General features: G+C 58.8%; 1 protein-coding gene across 5 annotated transcripts in view; it reads left to right on the top strand.

The window, feature by feature from the left end:
* The window catches only part of HDAC5 (histone deacetylase 5), a 38,181-nt gene that overhangs the window by 14,886 nt on the left and 8,465 nt on the right, over positions 1–14,830 (top strand). For 4 of the 5 annotated variants that reach the window (XM_032396470.1, XM_032396469.1, XM_032396471.1 and 1 more), the window contains 10 exons: positions 9,376–9,635; positions 9,739–9,877; positions 9,963–10,077; positions 10,361–10,491; positions 10,631–10,777; positions 10,871–10,983; positions 11,301–11,432; positions 11,656–11,878; positions 13,788–13,999; positions 14,271–14,567. In XM_032396470.1, coding sequence (XP_032252361.1) covers positions 9,376–9,635; positions 9,739–9,877; positions 9,963–10,077; positions 10,361–10,491; positions 10,631–10,777; positions 10,871–10,983; positions 11,301–11,432; positions 11,656–11,878; positions 13,788–13,999; positions 14,271–14,567 — 1,769 coding nt within the window. Of the gene's footprint in view, positions 1–7,645; positions 7,766–9,375; positions 9,636–9,738; positions 9,878–9,962; positions 10,078–10,360; positions 10,492–10,630; positions 10,778–10,870; positions 10,984–11,300; positions 11,433–11,655; positions 11,879–13,787; positions 14,000–14,270; positions 14,568–14,830 lie in introns of all 5 variants that reach the window. The other variant, XM_032396473.1, reaches the window with a different exon arrangement.

Here is a 14,830-nt window from a genome sequence, read left to right as displayed (position 1 = left end):
CGCCAGCCTTCTGATCGGTGGTGTGGTCCATGCTGGCAGGAGGGAGGTGTGAGTCACCTCAGCGGCTCGGGGAGAGGGCTAAGAATGTTCCCCCTGCGCAGCTCTGATGCTGAGTCTGTGACGCGACCGGGGACAGATATAGGCCTGGAGCTCGGCTGCCTTGTTTTTTTTTTTTTTTTTTTTTTTGGACTCTGGAATGTAAATAGATGTTTCAAATAGAAACACTTTAACCTTTGGGTTAAAAAAAAATCCACCCCGGATAAACACGGCCATGAGGGCCCAGGCAGCCTGGTGTTCCCCCCCCACCCCCCCTCCCGCCTCCTCTCCCCATCTCTTGATCAGTTTCCAGACAGGATGCAGAAGCCTGTGGCTAAAAAAGCAGGTGTCCAGGGATGCTTCTTGGGCAGCAGTGTGTGTCGCCAGGCCTCCCCAGCCCGAGGGGTTGGGGAACGGGGCTTTCTGGGATGGCTGTCTACCCTGCACTCTGCCTGCTCCGCCAGCAAGTCTTTGGAACCCTATCATAGGGCCATCCTTTGCTCCCTGGGCTGTCTGGTGCATGGCCATTCTGCAGCACAGTGCCTGGCGCATGGATGAATGAAGGTTGCTTTGAAGGGGCTGGTGTCCAGGGCTGAGGTCAGGATTCCTGGGTTCTATTCTGGGGCTTGGGCCTCTGGCTCAACAGACAGATATGGTGAGTTGCCCCAGTGGGTGAGCCAGAGCCTTGGCAGGGGGAGCCCATGGGGGCTGCAGGGCAGTCTGTGCTGTCCCTGCTTGATGAGGGGAACCAGTCACCGCTTCTCATAGGGCCATAGGGGTCTTCCTTGACGGATGGGGTCTCTGCTTGGCTTCTCCACAACAGCCCAGCACAAAGTGGGCACCCGCCCATCCTTCAGGCCTTGTTGTGGCTTGGGGAGCCTCGGAGCCCGAGCTCCTGTGTGGGATTCCCGAGGACACAGTGCTGGGGGATCCCCTCTTTCCCTTCTGTGGGCCCTGGATTCCCCTGTGGCCCGGACTGGGCAGTGCTGATGCTTGGGCATTGTGTAGGATCTTATGAGCAGACATGGAGGAGGAGTCTCCTTCCCCCAGTGAGGGAGGGTGTGAATCCTGCTTGTGCCAGGAAGGGATGCTGTGGATGCTGGGAAGTGCCATGGGGTTTGGGTTTGGTATTGGGGTTTCCCCTGGATATTCTCATTCATGTTCTTCAGACCATTCCAAGCTTGGCCAGGCGTTTGGGTGTGTAGGTGTAGGGGTAAGGTAGGAAGGGTGAGGCACTAAAAATGTCCTCAGTGACGAGGGTATCGGGCTTTCCTTACCTTGTGTCTTGTAGGAAGGTATTATTAGCCATGCTTTACAATTGAGAAGGATCAGAGAGGTTAAGGAACTGGCCCAAGGTCACAGGGTAGGTGACAGCTGTGATTCGGATTCAGGTCTGTGTGTTGGGCTACTGCTAACCCACACCAGCATTCCTTTGTGCACGTTTTTTAGAGGTGGCCCTTCTTCCAGGTGGATACATCTTCATGCCAGAGCACGTGGCTCAGCCCTTGGAGCGTGGGCTCGATTTTAGCCCCAACTTGCCCCTTTGGTTGGGTGCCCTTGTGTAGTGTACAGTCTGCACGACTTGTCTCTGCACCTCCTGAGTGTGTGCTCCTCAAGAAGAGAGACCAGTCTGGCTTTGGGGGGAGGAGGCTCCTGAGCTCTCTCGTTTTCTGTGAATAGTGGGGACCCCTTGGTCAGCTCTCTCCCTCCCTGCAGGGAAATCGGGAGAAGGGGGCTCAGGCAACGAAGTTGAACACTCCATCCCGTTCAGACCGCCTCCCCTGCCCCCCATCCCCTCTTCCTCCATCCCCTCTTCTTGGTTTTGAGACCCTCAGCTGTCCCTTCCCTGCTGCACAGCTGCCAGACAGGAAATCAGATTAACTGTGTCCACACACACACAGCTGTAACAGCTGTCAGGCTGGCGGCAGAAATGAGTGCAGCCAGCCCGGGAACACAATGAGAAAGAAAGTTCTCAAACTTTCGGTTGTATCAGAATTGTTTTTTTTTAAAAGATTATTTATTTATTTATTTATTTATTTATTTATTTATTTATTTGACAGAGAGAGAGGACAAGTAGGCAGAGCAGCGGGCAGAGGGAGAGGGAGAAGCAGGCTTCCCACTGAGCGGGGAGCCCGATGTGGGGTTTGATCCCAGGACCCTGGGATCATGACCTGAGCTGAAGGCAGACGCTTAACCGACTGAGCCACCCAGGGGCCCCTGTATCAGAATTGTTAAGGGAACATATATTAAAATGCAGAGCGCCAAGCCTTGGCCCCCGTGAAGGGTTCGGATTCTATAGGGCAGCCCAGGAACCAGCATTTTTGACGCGTGGCCGGTGACTCTGATGTGAGTAGACTCAGACTGTGCTTGGAATAAGGGCTGTGTGGACAAAAGTCGTGTGGACGGGGTCGGGGCCTCGCAGCCTGCCAGTGGACATCACCAGCAGCCCTGGAAGGCCGGGGCGGGCTCTGGGGCTCCTCGGAGCAGGGTGGACTGTGGAGGGAGGAAGGCTGTCACCCCAGTCAGAGGCAAACCCAGCCCCCAGCAGCCTGGCGGTCTGCAGAGGGAGGATGTCTTGAGACGCTGGGCAGCAGGTGTCTAAACCCCAGCTGGGGTGGGGGATTATGGCAAGCGGCCAGGTGGGCAGGTGGGCAGGGCGCCCTGCTGGATGCTCAGGGCTGGGTTGCACTGCCCTGGGGCCCCTGCTGTCCACCCCAGGTGTGGAGCGACCAGTCCTGGCAACAGCTGCAGCCTTTGAACGAGCAGTATGCCTTTTAGCTGCCTCTAGCTTGGTGCCCCAGTGTTTCCTGGAAATGGCTGGGCTGGGAGAAATGAGTCTGTTTCTCCTCCAGATAACAGCCATCAGTGAGTGAATCTCTCCTCATCAGCGAGACTCTTCATGCCTTCCACCAGGCCTCTGCACTCCCTAGGCTTAAGGTCCTTCAGAGGCATGGTCTTCTTCAAGGTTTCTGGGGGTTCTAACAACCCAGCCCCCTTCTCCCCTGTGCTCGTGGGCTCTGGTGTGCTGGGGGCCAACTGGATGCCCTGTCTTGATCCCTGCATCCTTAATGCAGAGTTTGGCTCCTCACTCCATCATGCAGGAGCAGCCCTCATGGTTTCTCCTCGTGTTTTTTTTTTTTTTTTAGTGGGAGGCTGATAGAGTCAGAAGACCCTGAGTAAGGCCTAGCTCCTCTGCCTCCTTTCCAGATGACGTGGGGCAGGTGTCTTTCCTCTGTGGCATGATGAGCTTGGGACATTGAGTTGCTGATCTGCAGGCCCTTCCTGCACTGACATTCCAAGAGCCCCTGGCGTCAATTGCACGTTGCTTCTGCCTTTCAAGAAGAGGGGCCCAGGAAGATGTGGGATGGTACTGGGGAGAGAGCTGGCACAGTGAGGTTGGAGCCCAGAGAAGACTTTCTGACTGCTTGGGGCCCCGAGAGCAGGAGTGAAACTTGTGCGCATCTGTGCTAAGTAATGCTTCTGAGGGGCCGGAGGGTTGCCACGGCTGTGGGCTGTGCCGCGGGGGACAGAGCAGCTGTTCTCGGGGGTAGCGAGGCAGGAGAGACAGCCTGGATGTGCTGTGGTTGGGAGGAGGCTGTTTGCAGAGATTCCTTCCCGAGTGCCGGGCTCTAGCTGCCGGCCACTCCAGTGTGTGTTGCGTGGGGCCCACGGGTCGGGCTCTGATCGGGACAGGACCGCAGAGCGACCTTGGAGCAGTCTGAAACCAGAGAGCTAAGGCCTCCCTCTGGCAGAGGTCTGAGCTTGGAGTAGTTCTAAGTATTTTTTTTTTTTTTAAGATTTTATTTATTTGAGAGAGAGAGAGAGCATACGTGTGGGGGGAGGGGCAGAGGGAGAGGGAAAGGGTCAAGCAGACTCCCTGCTGAGCCAGGAGCCTGACGTGGGGGCTCCATCCCAGGAGCCGGAGATCACGACCCGAGCCGAAGGCAGACGCCCAACCGACTAAGCCCCCCAGGCGCCCCGAGTTCTAAGTATTTTATTTCACGCTCTTTAGAAGCATTCTGAGAAGTGGTCCAGAGTCTTCGCTAGACTGCCAGAGGGGTCCAGGACACACACAAATCTCAGGAGCCATTAGTAATAGCCCTGACTAGCCACCCCTGAGATCTTCCTGGGCCCAGGGCCGAGCTCCCCTGCGAGCCCTCTCCTGAGCCTCAAAGCTCTGGGAGGAAGTTACTAGTCTTACTCCCATTTCCCAGATGCCTGCGCGGAGCACAGGCAGGTGCTTGGTGCCTTTGCGCTAGGAAGTGGTGCAGCCTGACTTGAACCCTGGCATCCTCTTACTCCAGAGCCATGGCTCTTAACCATTATGTGATGTGTGTTCGCTTGCATTACACGAGGAGCCGTGAAAATTGCTAGGTGAGAGTCCTCCCCAGCTTGCACATGGGGAAATACTGTCTGAATTGTGGTAGAACCTGTTGAGCCTAAATCGGCCTCACTAGTCACGTAAGAGCCCAGAAATAGATCATGGGAAACCGTCCTTGGTGGGGAGGGGTCATCGGCGTCACAGGGAGGAGTGTGAAATGCTGTTCCCTGCCTCCTTCCAAAATCCCTCAAGGCCAAGAAAGGGACAAGCTCCTTTTCCCATTCTCCAGAGGGACAGAACGAGGTCATTAGACATTTAAGGAAGCTGCTGACCACTCAGTCTGCTGAGGGAGCTTCTTGGGGCTCGGGTGCTGGTGGAAGGCGCTGCCCTCCCGGGTGGGCTGCCAGCACATTGTTCTCCGGAGGGCCCAGTTATCCAGGCTGGCTGGTGTGGAGGGCCTGAGGTACCCTGCGGTGGAGCCAGGCTACTTAGCTTAGTGTTCAGAGGGTGTGAGTCCCTGCTGATTAGCTGGTGGGATCTGCATAGCGGCCTAAGAAGTTTGGTTTCCACGTCTGTGCAGAGAGCGGGCTGAGACAGGTGATCTCAAAGGCCTTTTTCACCCTCTCCCCTCTTTCAGTAAAGTAGTTCCTTCGACCCAGGGCTTATCTGCAGAGGCCTTATTTTTTTGTCCTGTGTAGATGTTCCAAACAGCTCAGTGCACCCATATCTCATACTCTGCGTACCCTGGATCCCTTCCTTCCCCCCTAGCTTTCTGTGGCTGGTGGCTGCTGGGAGTGGGGTCTTTGAAGAGCCGAGCCTTAAGTTTTTTAGGTCTGTTGGGCAGGTCTACATACTGTGCTGGCCCCTTCCATCTCGGGCTTCTCCGAGGGCAGGGGGAAGAAAGGTACTGTTTCCCTGCTGCCAGGGTTTGGGGTACGGGGATTCTGGAACTGGTGATTTCTCCACTCGGGGGCTCTGAGACGGAGCATGGCTTACAGTATGTTCAGAGCAGGGGGAAGGCTTGGCCTTGCCCTCGGGCAGCCAGATTTGTTTTTTATTTCGAATCCTTCTTCCTAAAGGTGCTGCTAAAACCTGCTCCTCACGTCCCAGAACTCCTGCTTGGGGGAAGCAGCCCTTTGTCTGGACACTCCTTCTAGTCTAAGGCTGTGCTGGTGGCTGTCCCAGAGGTTGTCCCGTCAGCACCTGCCTTGTCTCCGCCTGAGGAGCCGGGCTATCTATCCCTGGTCATGCTGCCCGAAGAATCCGTGGTGGGAGCCCCCACTGGGCTGATGGGGTTCACGGAGAGGTGGGCGGCCCAAGCATTCTCACTAAGGTTTTGGCACTGCCCAGGTGGGCCCACAAGGCTGGGCAGGGCGGCCCCTCGTGAGCCAGAGCCTGGTGTGCGTGAGGCCACTCCAGAAATACACAGCCCTGCCCACTCAACTACCTCGGCTGGGGCTTCTCCACGGAGGCAGTGTGAGTCAGTCTTGCAGAAGGCCGGAGGACAGGATGATAATTGCCGCTTTTTCCTAAGGCCACCACTCCTAGGAGGAAGGGGCAGAGTCCCGCAGGAGTAGAGTCTGGAGCAGAGTAGACCCGGACCCTTGCGTCCTCCCTCTCTAGGAGATGACTGTGTTGGCCATCTGACTTCCTCTCTCTTCTCTACAGCTCTCTGTCAGAGGGAGGCATGGGGGTGGCGGGAGGACGCAGGGCCTTACCCTCCTCTTCTGGCCTTTCAGGGGGCTCTTTGCTAGCTGGAGTTCTCAGCCTTTCTTCTTAGGGAGCGGTGCCCCTTAGCCTACTCTCTTCCTTTTTCAGAGGTCCTCCCACTTTCTTGGTCCACCAGGAGGCGGTCAAGAGCCTCCTCCTATCTTGACACACCCCATTTCTCCTTCCAGGTGCTTGGTTCTAATGGTGGCCCCTGCCACCTGCCCTGCTCGCGCCAAGCTGGCAGAGGGCACAGATCCTCTGGGGGCTGCGAGGCCGCCAGGCTGTAGGTTTTGTGTCCAGCGGCCTTCATTCAGGAGGCTCTGTGCCTCCCCCACACCCTCTCCCTGACTCCAGCTGCTCAGCCGGCACCCCTTCCGTCTTAGAGGCAGGCAGGTTGTGACCTGGCAGCCCCCTGGGCTGCTGCATTCTGTCCAGGCCCCCACAGAGCCTGTGGGCTACTATTCTCTCGTCAGCTGTGCTTCCCGCTTGCATGGGAATGAGGCTGGGGTGGCGGAGCCCATGGGCCGTCCTGCCACCCGCATAGCAATGGGGCTGTGGCTCCCGCTGCCGCCGGGGCCTAGCTTCTCTGCCGTGGCGGCGGCTGTGTGGGAGCCGCGGGGGGGTGGGGGACAGCCCCCGAGCCCGAGCCCATGCCGTCTCCGCAGGGCTCCTGCAAGGGAAGCCAGCAGTGCCGGCGGCAGGGTTATCTGCTGGGAGCCAGGAGCGCTTGGACCCCTGCCCTTCCCTGGGCGGGCAGGCTGGCAGGCATCCGGCTTCTGCAGCCCCGGCACTGCCCGGAGCAGCAGGTTGAAGCCTGGCCTCCTCCTGGCTGAGCGGGCTGAGTGCCATGGGCCAAGCCAGCCCTGCCGAGGAATAGATAACTCTCCAGCCAGCCTGGGACTTTGCTGAGCATTTCCAGGGCTGGGGAGACCTGAGGCTGGCTGCTGGCTCCTTGCTGTCACCCTGCCTTGCACCCTGGATGGGGTCAGCCATCTCCAGAAAAGCCCCTTTGCAGGCCGTTTCCAAGGGCCCTTCCTCCTGGTGCCGGGGGAGGACGTGGGCTGGGAGGGAAAGTGAGTGATGTGTGTGTGTGTCTGTGTATGTAGCCCCACCCTCCTAGCCACATCTGGCCACTCCTGCAGATGTGGCTCTGGCCTCGTGGCCACAGAGTCGTCAGTGTGGCTGGCGGGCAAACCACAGAGGAATGTGCCTAGCAGTGCTGGGTGGAGAAGGGGCTGGTGGGGACCAAGCTATTCTGCTCAGGCTTTACCCCCCCCTTCCCACCCCCAGTGGGTCCCAGAGGCTGTATTCTGGCAGGAGGGTCGTAGCCGGGCCTTAGCCTTCAGCAGGCCTGGCCCCTGCCTGGGTGACACTCATTCAGTGTGGGTCCCCCGGAGAGATCCAGGCCCATTGACTGCACAAGGTGTAGAAGTCTCTCTTAGCTCAGCCCTCCATCCCCTCCCAGCTCCCTGTCCGCTCCCAGTGAGGGTCCATGATGGGGGCCTGGGCAGAGAGCTCTGCTCACCAGGGCAGGAGACACTGGTCGCCACCAGGATGTTGGGGTCCTTCCTTCTCCAGGCCCAGGCTGGAGTGGGCTGCCTTGCCACGGGAAGGTCTTCCCAGCTCGCTGTGGCCTCCCTGGGCTGGAGTGAGAAAAGTGAGGGCTTTCTTTGGAGAAAGAAATGGAGAAGAAACAAGGTGGGTTGGCCCTGCCTCTCTCACTTCCTCCTTTCCAGGCCTTGGGTAGCTTGCCTTCCCCTTCCTGCTGGAGTAGGGAGGCTCTGTGGAGTGTGGGCTGGGCTTGGGGCTCCCTGCTGGTGTGCTGTTGGCCCAGTTGCCCTGGCAACCACAGGGCAGTGGTAGGGAGTGACATTCAGGGACCAGAGGACAGTGGACAGGGATCAATAGGTCGAGACCCATGCTTCCCATGAGCCCCTGGGAACATTTGCCTTTCCCTGGGGCCCCTGAGCCCATTGTCCACATGGGGGCCTGGACCCAAGGTCTTGGGACCCAGCAGGCCCCTCCAACCCCTTTTCCCTTCCCAGCTGGTTCTCCCTGAGACTGGAGTTCTGAGATCTCTGCCTGAGCTCCAGCCTCCGCCCCCCCCCCCCATGCCGCTACCCTTCTTCCTGTCTGATTCCCTTTCCTTTCCTGTCCCCTCCTCCCACCTCCTCCCTGCGCCCGCCCGCCCATTCTCTCGTTCCCCCTCCCCCCAGGCACAGCTGCTGTTTGGCTCACTCTATATATAGCGGCATTTTCAGGGTAATTACAATAAAACTGTTGAAAGGAGATAATCCAGCAAAGGAAGCAGAGTCTGACTCCCAGCCCCCTCCTGTCCCTGGTTTGGTGCAGCCCTGCACCCCTTTCCCTGAGGCCTGCTGCTCCGACCCCGCCCCCCACCCCCATTCTCACAGCCTCACCTTTGGGCCCCATCTGCCCCAGCTGGGTGTGGGGCAGAGAGAAGGGGAGAGGTGAGGGTAGGGGTGTCCAGAGGGTCCCCACAGGTCTCTCCTGGGGGTTTATTAAGGGCCCTGGCTGCCAGCCCCCTCAGTTCTAGAACCAGCCTCTGCTTCAGTTTCTCTTCTAGGATAGGCTTCTGGGCAGGGAATGTGTGATGTTGAGAGGTGGGGAGGAGGCATGGGAAGGACAGTGGTTAGAAGCCTAGAGTTTGGATTCACATTCGGTTCCTTGATCCCCTGGCTGTATGTCTATGGTCATGTACTTGAACTTTTCTGAAGCTCAGTTTCCTTGTCAGGAAAGTAATTCCTGTAAAAGGCCCAGTGGTGTTAATGATCAATGACAGTATCGGGTGTCGGGCATTCACAGTCTTCCAGAGACTGTGCTTCATGCTTATGCATACTTTGGTTTTTTTCTTTTCGTTTCGTTTCAAAGAGTTATTTATTTATTTTAGAGAGAGAGCGCACGCAAGTGTGCGCGCTTGAAGTGGGGGAGGGGGAGAGGGAGAGAGGGAGAAGCAGACTCCCCACTGAGTGCGGAGCCCGATGCGGGGCTCGATCTCACGACCCCGAGGTCATGACTTGAGCCAAACCAAGAGTCGGATGCTTAACCGACTGCGCCACCCGGGTGCCCCGGCTTATGCATATTTTCTTACTGAAGTTCCTGGCTTTGACCGCGTCGGTTGAGACAGAATGTGGTTCTGCGGAGCGGAGGGACTTGACTGCCCCCTCGCGCGCTGCTCTCGTGGGTCTGGTGGTCCTGCCTGGTAGCTTGCTGGGCCCCCAGCCGGGCTGCCAGGGCGCAGTGGCGTCGGCACTGGGCTCCCTGACGCCGGTCTCTTGCCCCTGCAGTGGAGGTGAAGCCGGTGCTGCCCGGAGCCATGCCCAGCGCCGCGGGGGGCGGGGGGGGAGGCAGCCCCAGCCCCGCGGAGCTGCGGGGGGCTCTGGCAGGCCCCGTGGACCCCGCGCTGAGGGAGCAGCAGCTGCAGCAGGAGCTCCTGGCCCTGAAGCAGCAGCAGCAGCTGCAGAAGCAGCTCCTGTTCGCCGAGTTCCAGAAACAGCACGACCACCTGACACGGCAGCATGAGGTCCAGCTGCAGAAGCACCTCAAGGTGAGCGAGGGGGGCGCGGGGGGGCCGCCCCGACCTCCGACCCCCGCCCGGGCCTGGCTCACCCTCCCCCCTCCCCCTCCACCTGCCCGCTGCGCCCCTGCAGCAGCAGCAGGAGATGCTGGCGGCCAAGAGGCAGCAGGAGCTGGAGCGGCAGCGGGAGCAGCAGCGGCAGGAAGAGCTGGAGAAGCAGCGGCTGGAGCAGCAGCTGCTCGTCCTGCGAAACAAGGAGAAGAGCAAAGAGAGTAAGGCCCGGGCCTCCTGCCCCCATCCCCCCAGCGGCGGGCTCCCGGCCCCCGGCACCCAGCTCAGCCGTGCCCTGTCCCGCAGGTGCCATCGCCAGCACTGAGGTGAAGCTGAGGCTCCAGGAATTCCTTCTGTCGAAGTCGAAGGAGCCCACGCCGGGCGGCCTCAACCATTCCCTCCCACAGCATCCCAAATGCTGGTAATGGCCCGTGGCGGGCATGGGTCACACGGGTGCCCTGCTCAGGGGCTTGCCTGGCTGCAGGATGGCAGGGGGCTCCTGGCCGGAACCCACGGACAGGCCCCGCAGTCTCTCTTAGGGGATGAAACTCCCACCCCTGGCTTCTGTCCTTGCTTCCCTCCCCAGGACCCGTTTCCTGTCCCTTGATGCAGTGGCCATTTCCTCACTGTTGATTGCGAGGTGGCAGGTCCCGCTGGCTGGGTAATAACCTGGGTCTGTTTCCATCCCCACCCCACACCCCCAGGGGAGCCCACCATGCTTCTTTGGACCAGAGTTCCCCTCCCCAGAGTGGCCCCCCTGGGACGCCTCCCTCCTACAAACTGCCTTTGCTTGGGCCCTATGACAGCCGCGATGACTTCCCCCTCCGCAAAACAGGTGTGTAGTGCCCACCAGCCTGGCTTTCCAGAATATGGCTCCTTGGAGGTTAGGGGTGGGAATGTGGAGGGGCCAGGCTACGGGTGGGTGTGTGCCTGTTCGTGTGGATGCCTCTGAGCCCGGGCTACCTTCTCCCCAGCCTCCGAACCCAACTTGAAAGTGCGTTCGAGGCTAAAGCAGAAGGTGGCTGAGCGGAGAAGTAGTCCCCTCCTGCGTCGCAAGGATGGGACAGTCATTAGCACCTTTAAGAAGAGAGCTGTTGAGATCACCGGCGCTGGGCCTGGGGGTAAGGGCTCCTTTCTCTCTTGTTCATGTTCTGAGGTCCTGGGAGTGGGGGGTGGCTCTGAGCATGCCCAGGTGACAGCCAGTTCTCCCATAGTGTCGTCCGTGTGTAACAGCGCGCCAGGCTCCGGCCCCAGCTCTCCCAACAGCTCCCACAGCACCATTGCTGAGAATGGCTTTACTGGCTCAGTCCCCAACATCCCCACCGAGGTACAGGCCTGCTGAGGGCTGGGCGGGCGGGCCAAGCTGCTCCGTTTCCCTTGGAAGAAGGAAGGCAGCTCCTTCCTGTCTGTCTTGCTGAGAGTATCCAGCAGGGACCTCCCTGCCCATGTGGACAGGCTAGAGGGACCTGTTGCCTTTCAGTGGGCTTTGTCCCGTGGGCCTCTGAAGGACCGTGATCTCTCAGTCCCCCCCCCAGGTGGGGCTCGGTGTGGGGAGCGGGGAGCGAGGCACCATTCAGAGCCCTCGGCCCCAGGTGGCCCCCCTTTGCCTGCTCTCATGCCTGGTCTCTCCCAACTGCTCCCTAGATGCTCCCCCAGCACCGGGCCCTCCCTCTGGACAGCTCCCCCAACCAGTTCAGCCTCTACACGTCTCCCTCTCTGCCCAACATCTCCCTAGGGCTGCAGGCCACAGTCACTGTCACCAACTCACACCTCACCGTAAGTATGGGCCGCATGCCTCATCCTCCCTCTGCTGTGTTGAGGTCTGTGGTCCTGGATGCCTCACAAAGCCCTGAGGGAGATCAGATGGCCTTCCTCGGAGCGGGGGTGTGGGGGGCTGGGGGGGGGGGCAGAGGGTAGGTGAGGGATGCTGACCCAAAGTTGGCAGGACTGGGGACAGATTCAGCCCCTCCCTCACCTCCCTCTCCCTTCCCCGCCCCAGGCCTCCCCGAAGCTGTCAACGCAGCAGGAGGCCGAGAGGCAGGCCCTCCAGTCCCTACGGCAGGGTGGTGCACTGACGGGCAAGTTCATGAGCACATCCTCCATCCCTGGCTGCTTGCTGGGCGTGGCGCTGGAGGGCGACACCGGCCCCCACGGGCATGCCTCCCTGCTGCAGCACGTGCTGCTGCTGGAGCAGGCTCGGCAGCAGAGCACCCTCATTGCTGGTGAGCGGGCGGGCAGCTGTGCCGGGGGTGGGTGTCGGGCCCCTCTTCTGAGGCCGCCAGGCCACCGTCAGGGAGTAGCCAGGGACACTCTCCAGCTCTGTCACAGCTCCCCTCCAGGGCATCATTGACTTCTTCCTTGTCCTACAGATATGATTGAGTACCTACAGCCTACCAGATGCTGTTCTCCCGTTCCCGAGCAGTGCTGTCCAGTAGGCCTACAACACTGAGCCGCATTTGTAACTCAAAGTTTTCTAGAGCCACATTAAAAAACGTAAAATGGGGCACCTGGCTGGCTCAGCTGGTAGAGCATGTGACTCTTGATCTCGGGCGGGGTTGTGAGTTCAAGCCCCGTGTTGGGTGTAGAGATTACTTAAAAATAAAATCTTTAAAAAAAAACATGAAAAGAATCTGGTGAAATTAACTTTAATAACATATTTAACTCAATAGATCTGGAATATTGTCATTTTTAAAAAGATTTTACTGTGAGAGCGAGAGAGAGAGAGAGAGAGAGGACGAGAGGGGGGAGGGTCAGAAGGAGAAGCAGACTGCCCACTGAGCAGGGAGCCTGATGCGGGACTCGATCGTAGGACTCCAGGATCATGACCTGAGCCAAAGGCAGTCGCTTAACCCACTGAGCCACCCAGGTGCCCTGGAATATTGTCATTTCAACATATAATCAATATAGAGTTATCAGTGAGATATTTTGTGTTTCATACTGTCTTTGAAATCCAGTGTATATTTCACACTTAGAGCACCTCTCGATTTATTTATTATTTTCATTTTAAAGATTTTATTTACTTATTTATTTTTTAAGATTTTATTTATTCATTTGGGGGAGAGAGAGTGTGCACGAGCAGAGTAGGGGGCAGAGGGAGAAGCAGACTCCCCACTGAGCAGGGAGCCTGATATGGAGCTCGATCCCAGTGCCCTGGGATCATGACCTAAGCCAAAGGCAGACGCTTAGCTGACTGAGCCACGCAGGCACCCCTTATTTATTTATTTATTTATTTATTTATTTATTTAATTTATTTATATTTTATTTTATTTATTTATTTTTAAAGATTTTATTTATTTGTCAGAGAGAGAGCACGAGCAGGGGGAGAGGCAGAGGGAGATCAGACTCCCCGCTGAGCAAGGAGCCTGATGGGGGACTCAATCCCAGGACTCTGGGATCATGACCTGAGCCGAAGGCAGATGCTTAACTGATTGAGCCACCCAGGCATCCTTATTTATTTTAGAGAGAGAGAACACAAGCGGGAGAAGGAGAGGGATAATCAGACTCTGTGCTGAGCACGGAGCCCAACGTGGGGCTTGGTCTCATGACCCCGAGATCCTGACCTGAACCAAAATCAAGAGTCGGACTGACGCTCAGCCGACTGAGCCACCCAGGCGTCCCCATCTCAACTTAGACAGGCTGCATTTCAAGTGCTCAGTAGTTACATGTGGCTGGCATCTCTGGAACTGGCCAGCATAGCTTTGGACAGTCAGACCTTAAGCAGCTGGTGGCATCAGAAGAGGTTCTGCTTAAAAGATAACATGACCCTGGCCCCCAGGCTTCCCCACCTGATGGCATCCATGTCTATGATCAGGGAGGTCTTGTTGGAATTGGGGAAAACTAGTCATTGTTTACCTACACTGAGGGCCTAAGACTACATGTGCAATCATAAGGGAATCAAAGGGAGAGAGTGGTGAATCCAGGAAGGCTTGCTGGAGGCAGTGACTTTGAGCTGCAGGACTCTTCCATTGTGGGGAGGAGGAAGAATGGGGCTCAGGTTTGGGAGCCGGGTGCCCTGGGCTCCTCCAAGGTTTTTCCTGATTATGTAGGTGGTGGCGTTCTAGGAGGGGGAGAGTCCCGGGGTAGGATGGGGGTGCCTGGTGCCCTAACAGTGCCCCTCTTCCCACCACACAGTGCCACTCCATGGGCAGTCCCCGCTGGTGACAGGTGAACGTGTGGCCACCAGCATGCGGACAGTGGGCAAGCTCCCGCGGCACCGGCCGTTGAGCCGCACTCAGTCGTCCCCGCTGCCCCAGAGCCCCCAGGCCCTGCAGCAGCTCGTCATGCAGCAGCAGCACCAGCAGTTCCTGGAGAAACAGAAGCAACAGCAGCTGCAGCTGGGCAAGGTGAGCTGGGAGCAGCCAAGGGCCAGGGCGGTGCTGGGGGCCGGGCTGGGCAGAGCAGGGCACCAGGCTGGCAGCGGCGACGGAGCGGGGGCTGATGCCCTAGGCTACAGCCCAGGCTGCATCTGCTCCGACATACCCTTGCCTCCTGGACAAGCTCTGTATGGGCTGGCCGGCTGCCAGGGGGAGGCCAGGGACGGCCAGACCCTCCTGGGCCACAGGCTGCATGGCTGCACCCCCTCCCAGCCGATGGGCCCCCTTGCTCTGCTCCCAGATCCTCACTAAGACTGGGGAGCTGTCACGGCAGCCCACCACCCACCCTGAGGAGACGGAGGAGGAGCTGACCGAGCAGCAGGAGGCCTTGCTTGGGGAGGGGGCCCTGACCATCCCCCGAGAAGGCTCCACGGAGAGTGAGAGCACGCAGGAAGACCTGGAGGAGGAGGAGGAGGAAGAGGAGGAGGAAGAGGAGGAAGAGGAGGAGGAGGACTGCATCCAGGTCAAGGATGAGGAGGGCGAGAGTGGCCCTGAGGAGGGGCCCGACTTGGATGAGTCCAGTGGTGGTTACAAAAAGGTGCCCCTCCACCCCAGCCCTTGATCTCCGCCTCTCTGTCCCCTGCAGCCCTTTCTGTCTTAGCCTTTCCCTCTCCCCACTCTGCACGGCCCAGGCTTCGCTGAGAGCAAAAGCAGAGCAGGAAAGAGGCAAGGGGCGGTGGAAGGGGGCGCTGCTTGTGCTGGTCTCAGAGCCGCCCGTGCCCCAGGCGGCCAGCCCCTTGCCTGCGGCTGCTGCTGTGACTGCCCCCCCCCCCCCCCCCCCCCCCCCCCCCCCCCCCCCCC

Source organism: Phoca vitulina, unplaced genomic scaffold, assembly GCF_004348235.1.
Source record: "Phoca vitulina isolate PV1807 unplaced genomic scaffold, GSC_HSeal_1.0 scaffold92, whole genome shotgun sequence".
Classification (NCBI taxonomy): domain Eukaryota; kingdom Metazoa; phylum Chordata; class Mammalia; order Carnivora; family Phocidae; genus Phoca; species Phoca vitulina.
The sequence above is the reverse complement of the archived record's forward strand: the minus strand, read 5'-3'. Positions and strand labels throughout refer to the sequence as shown.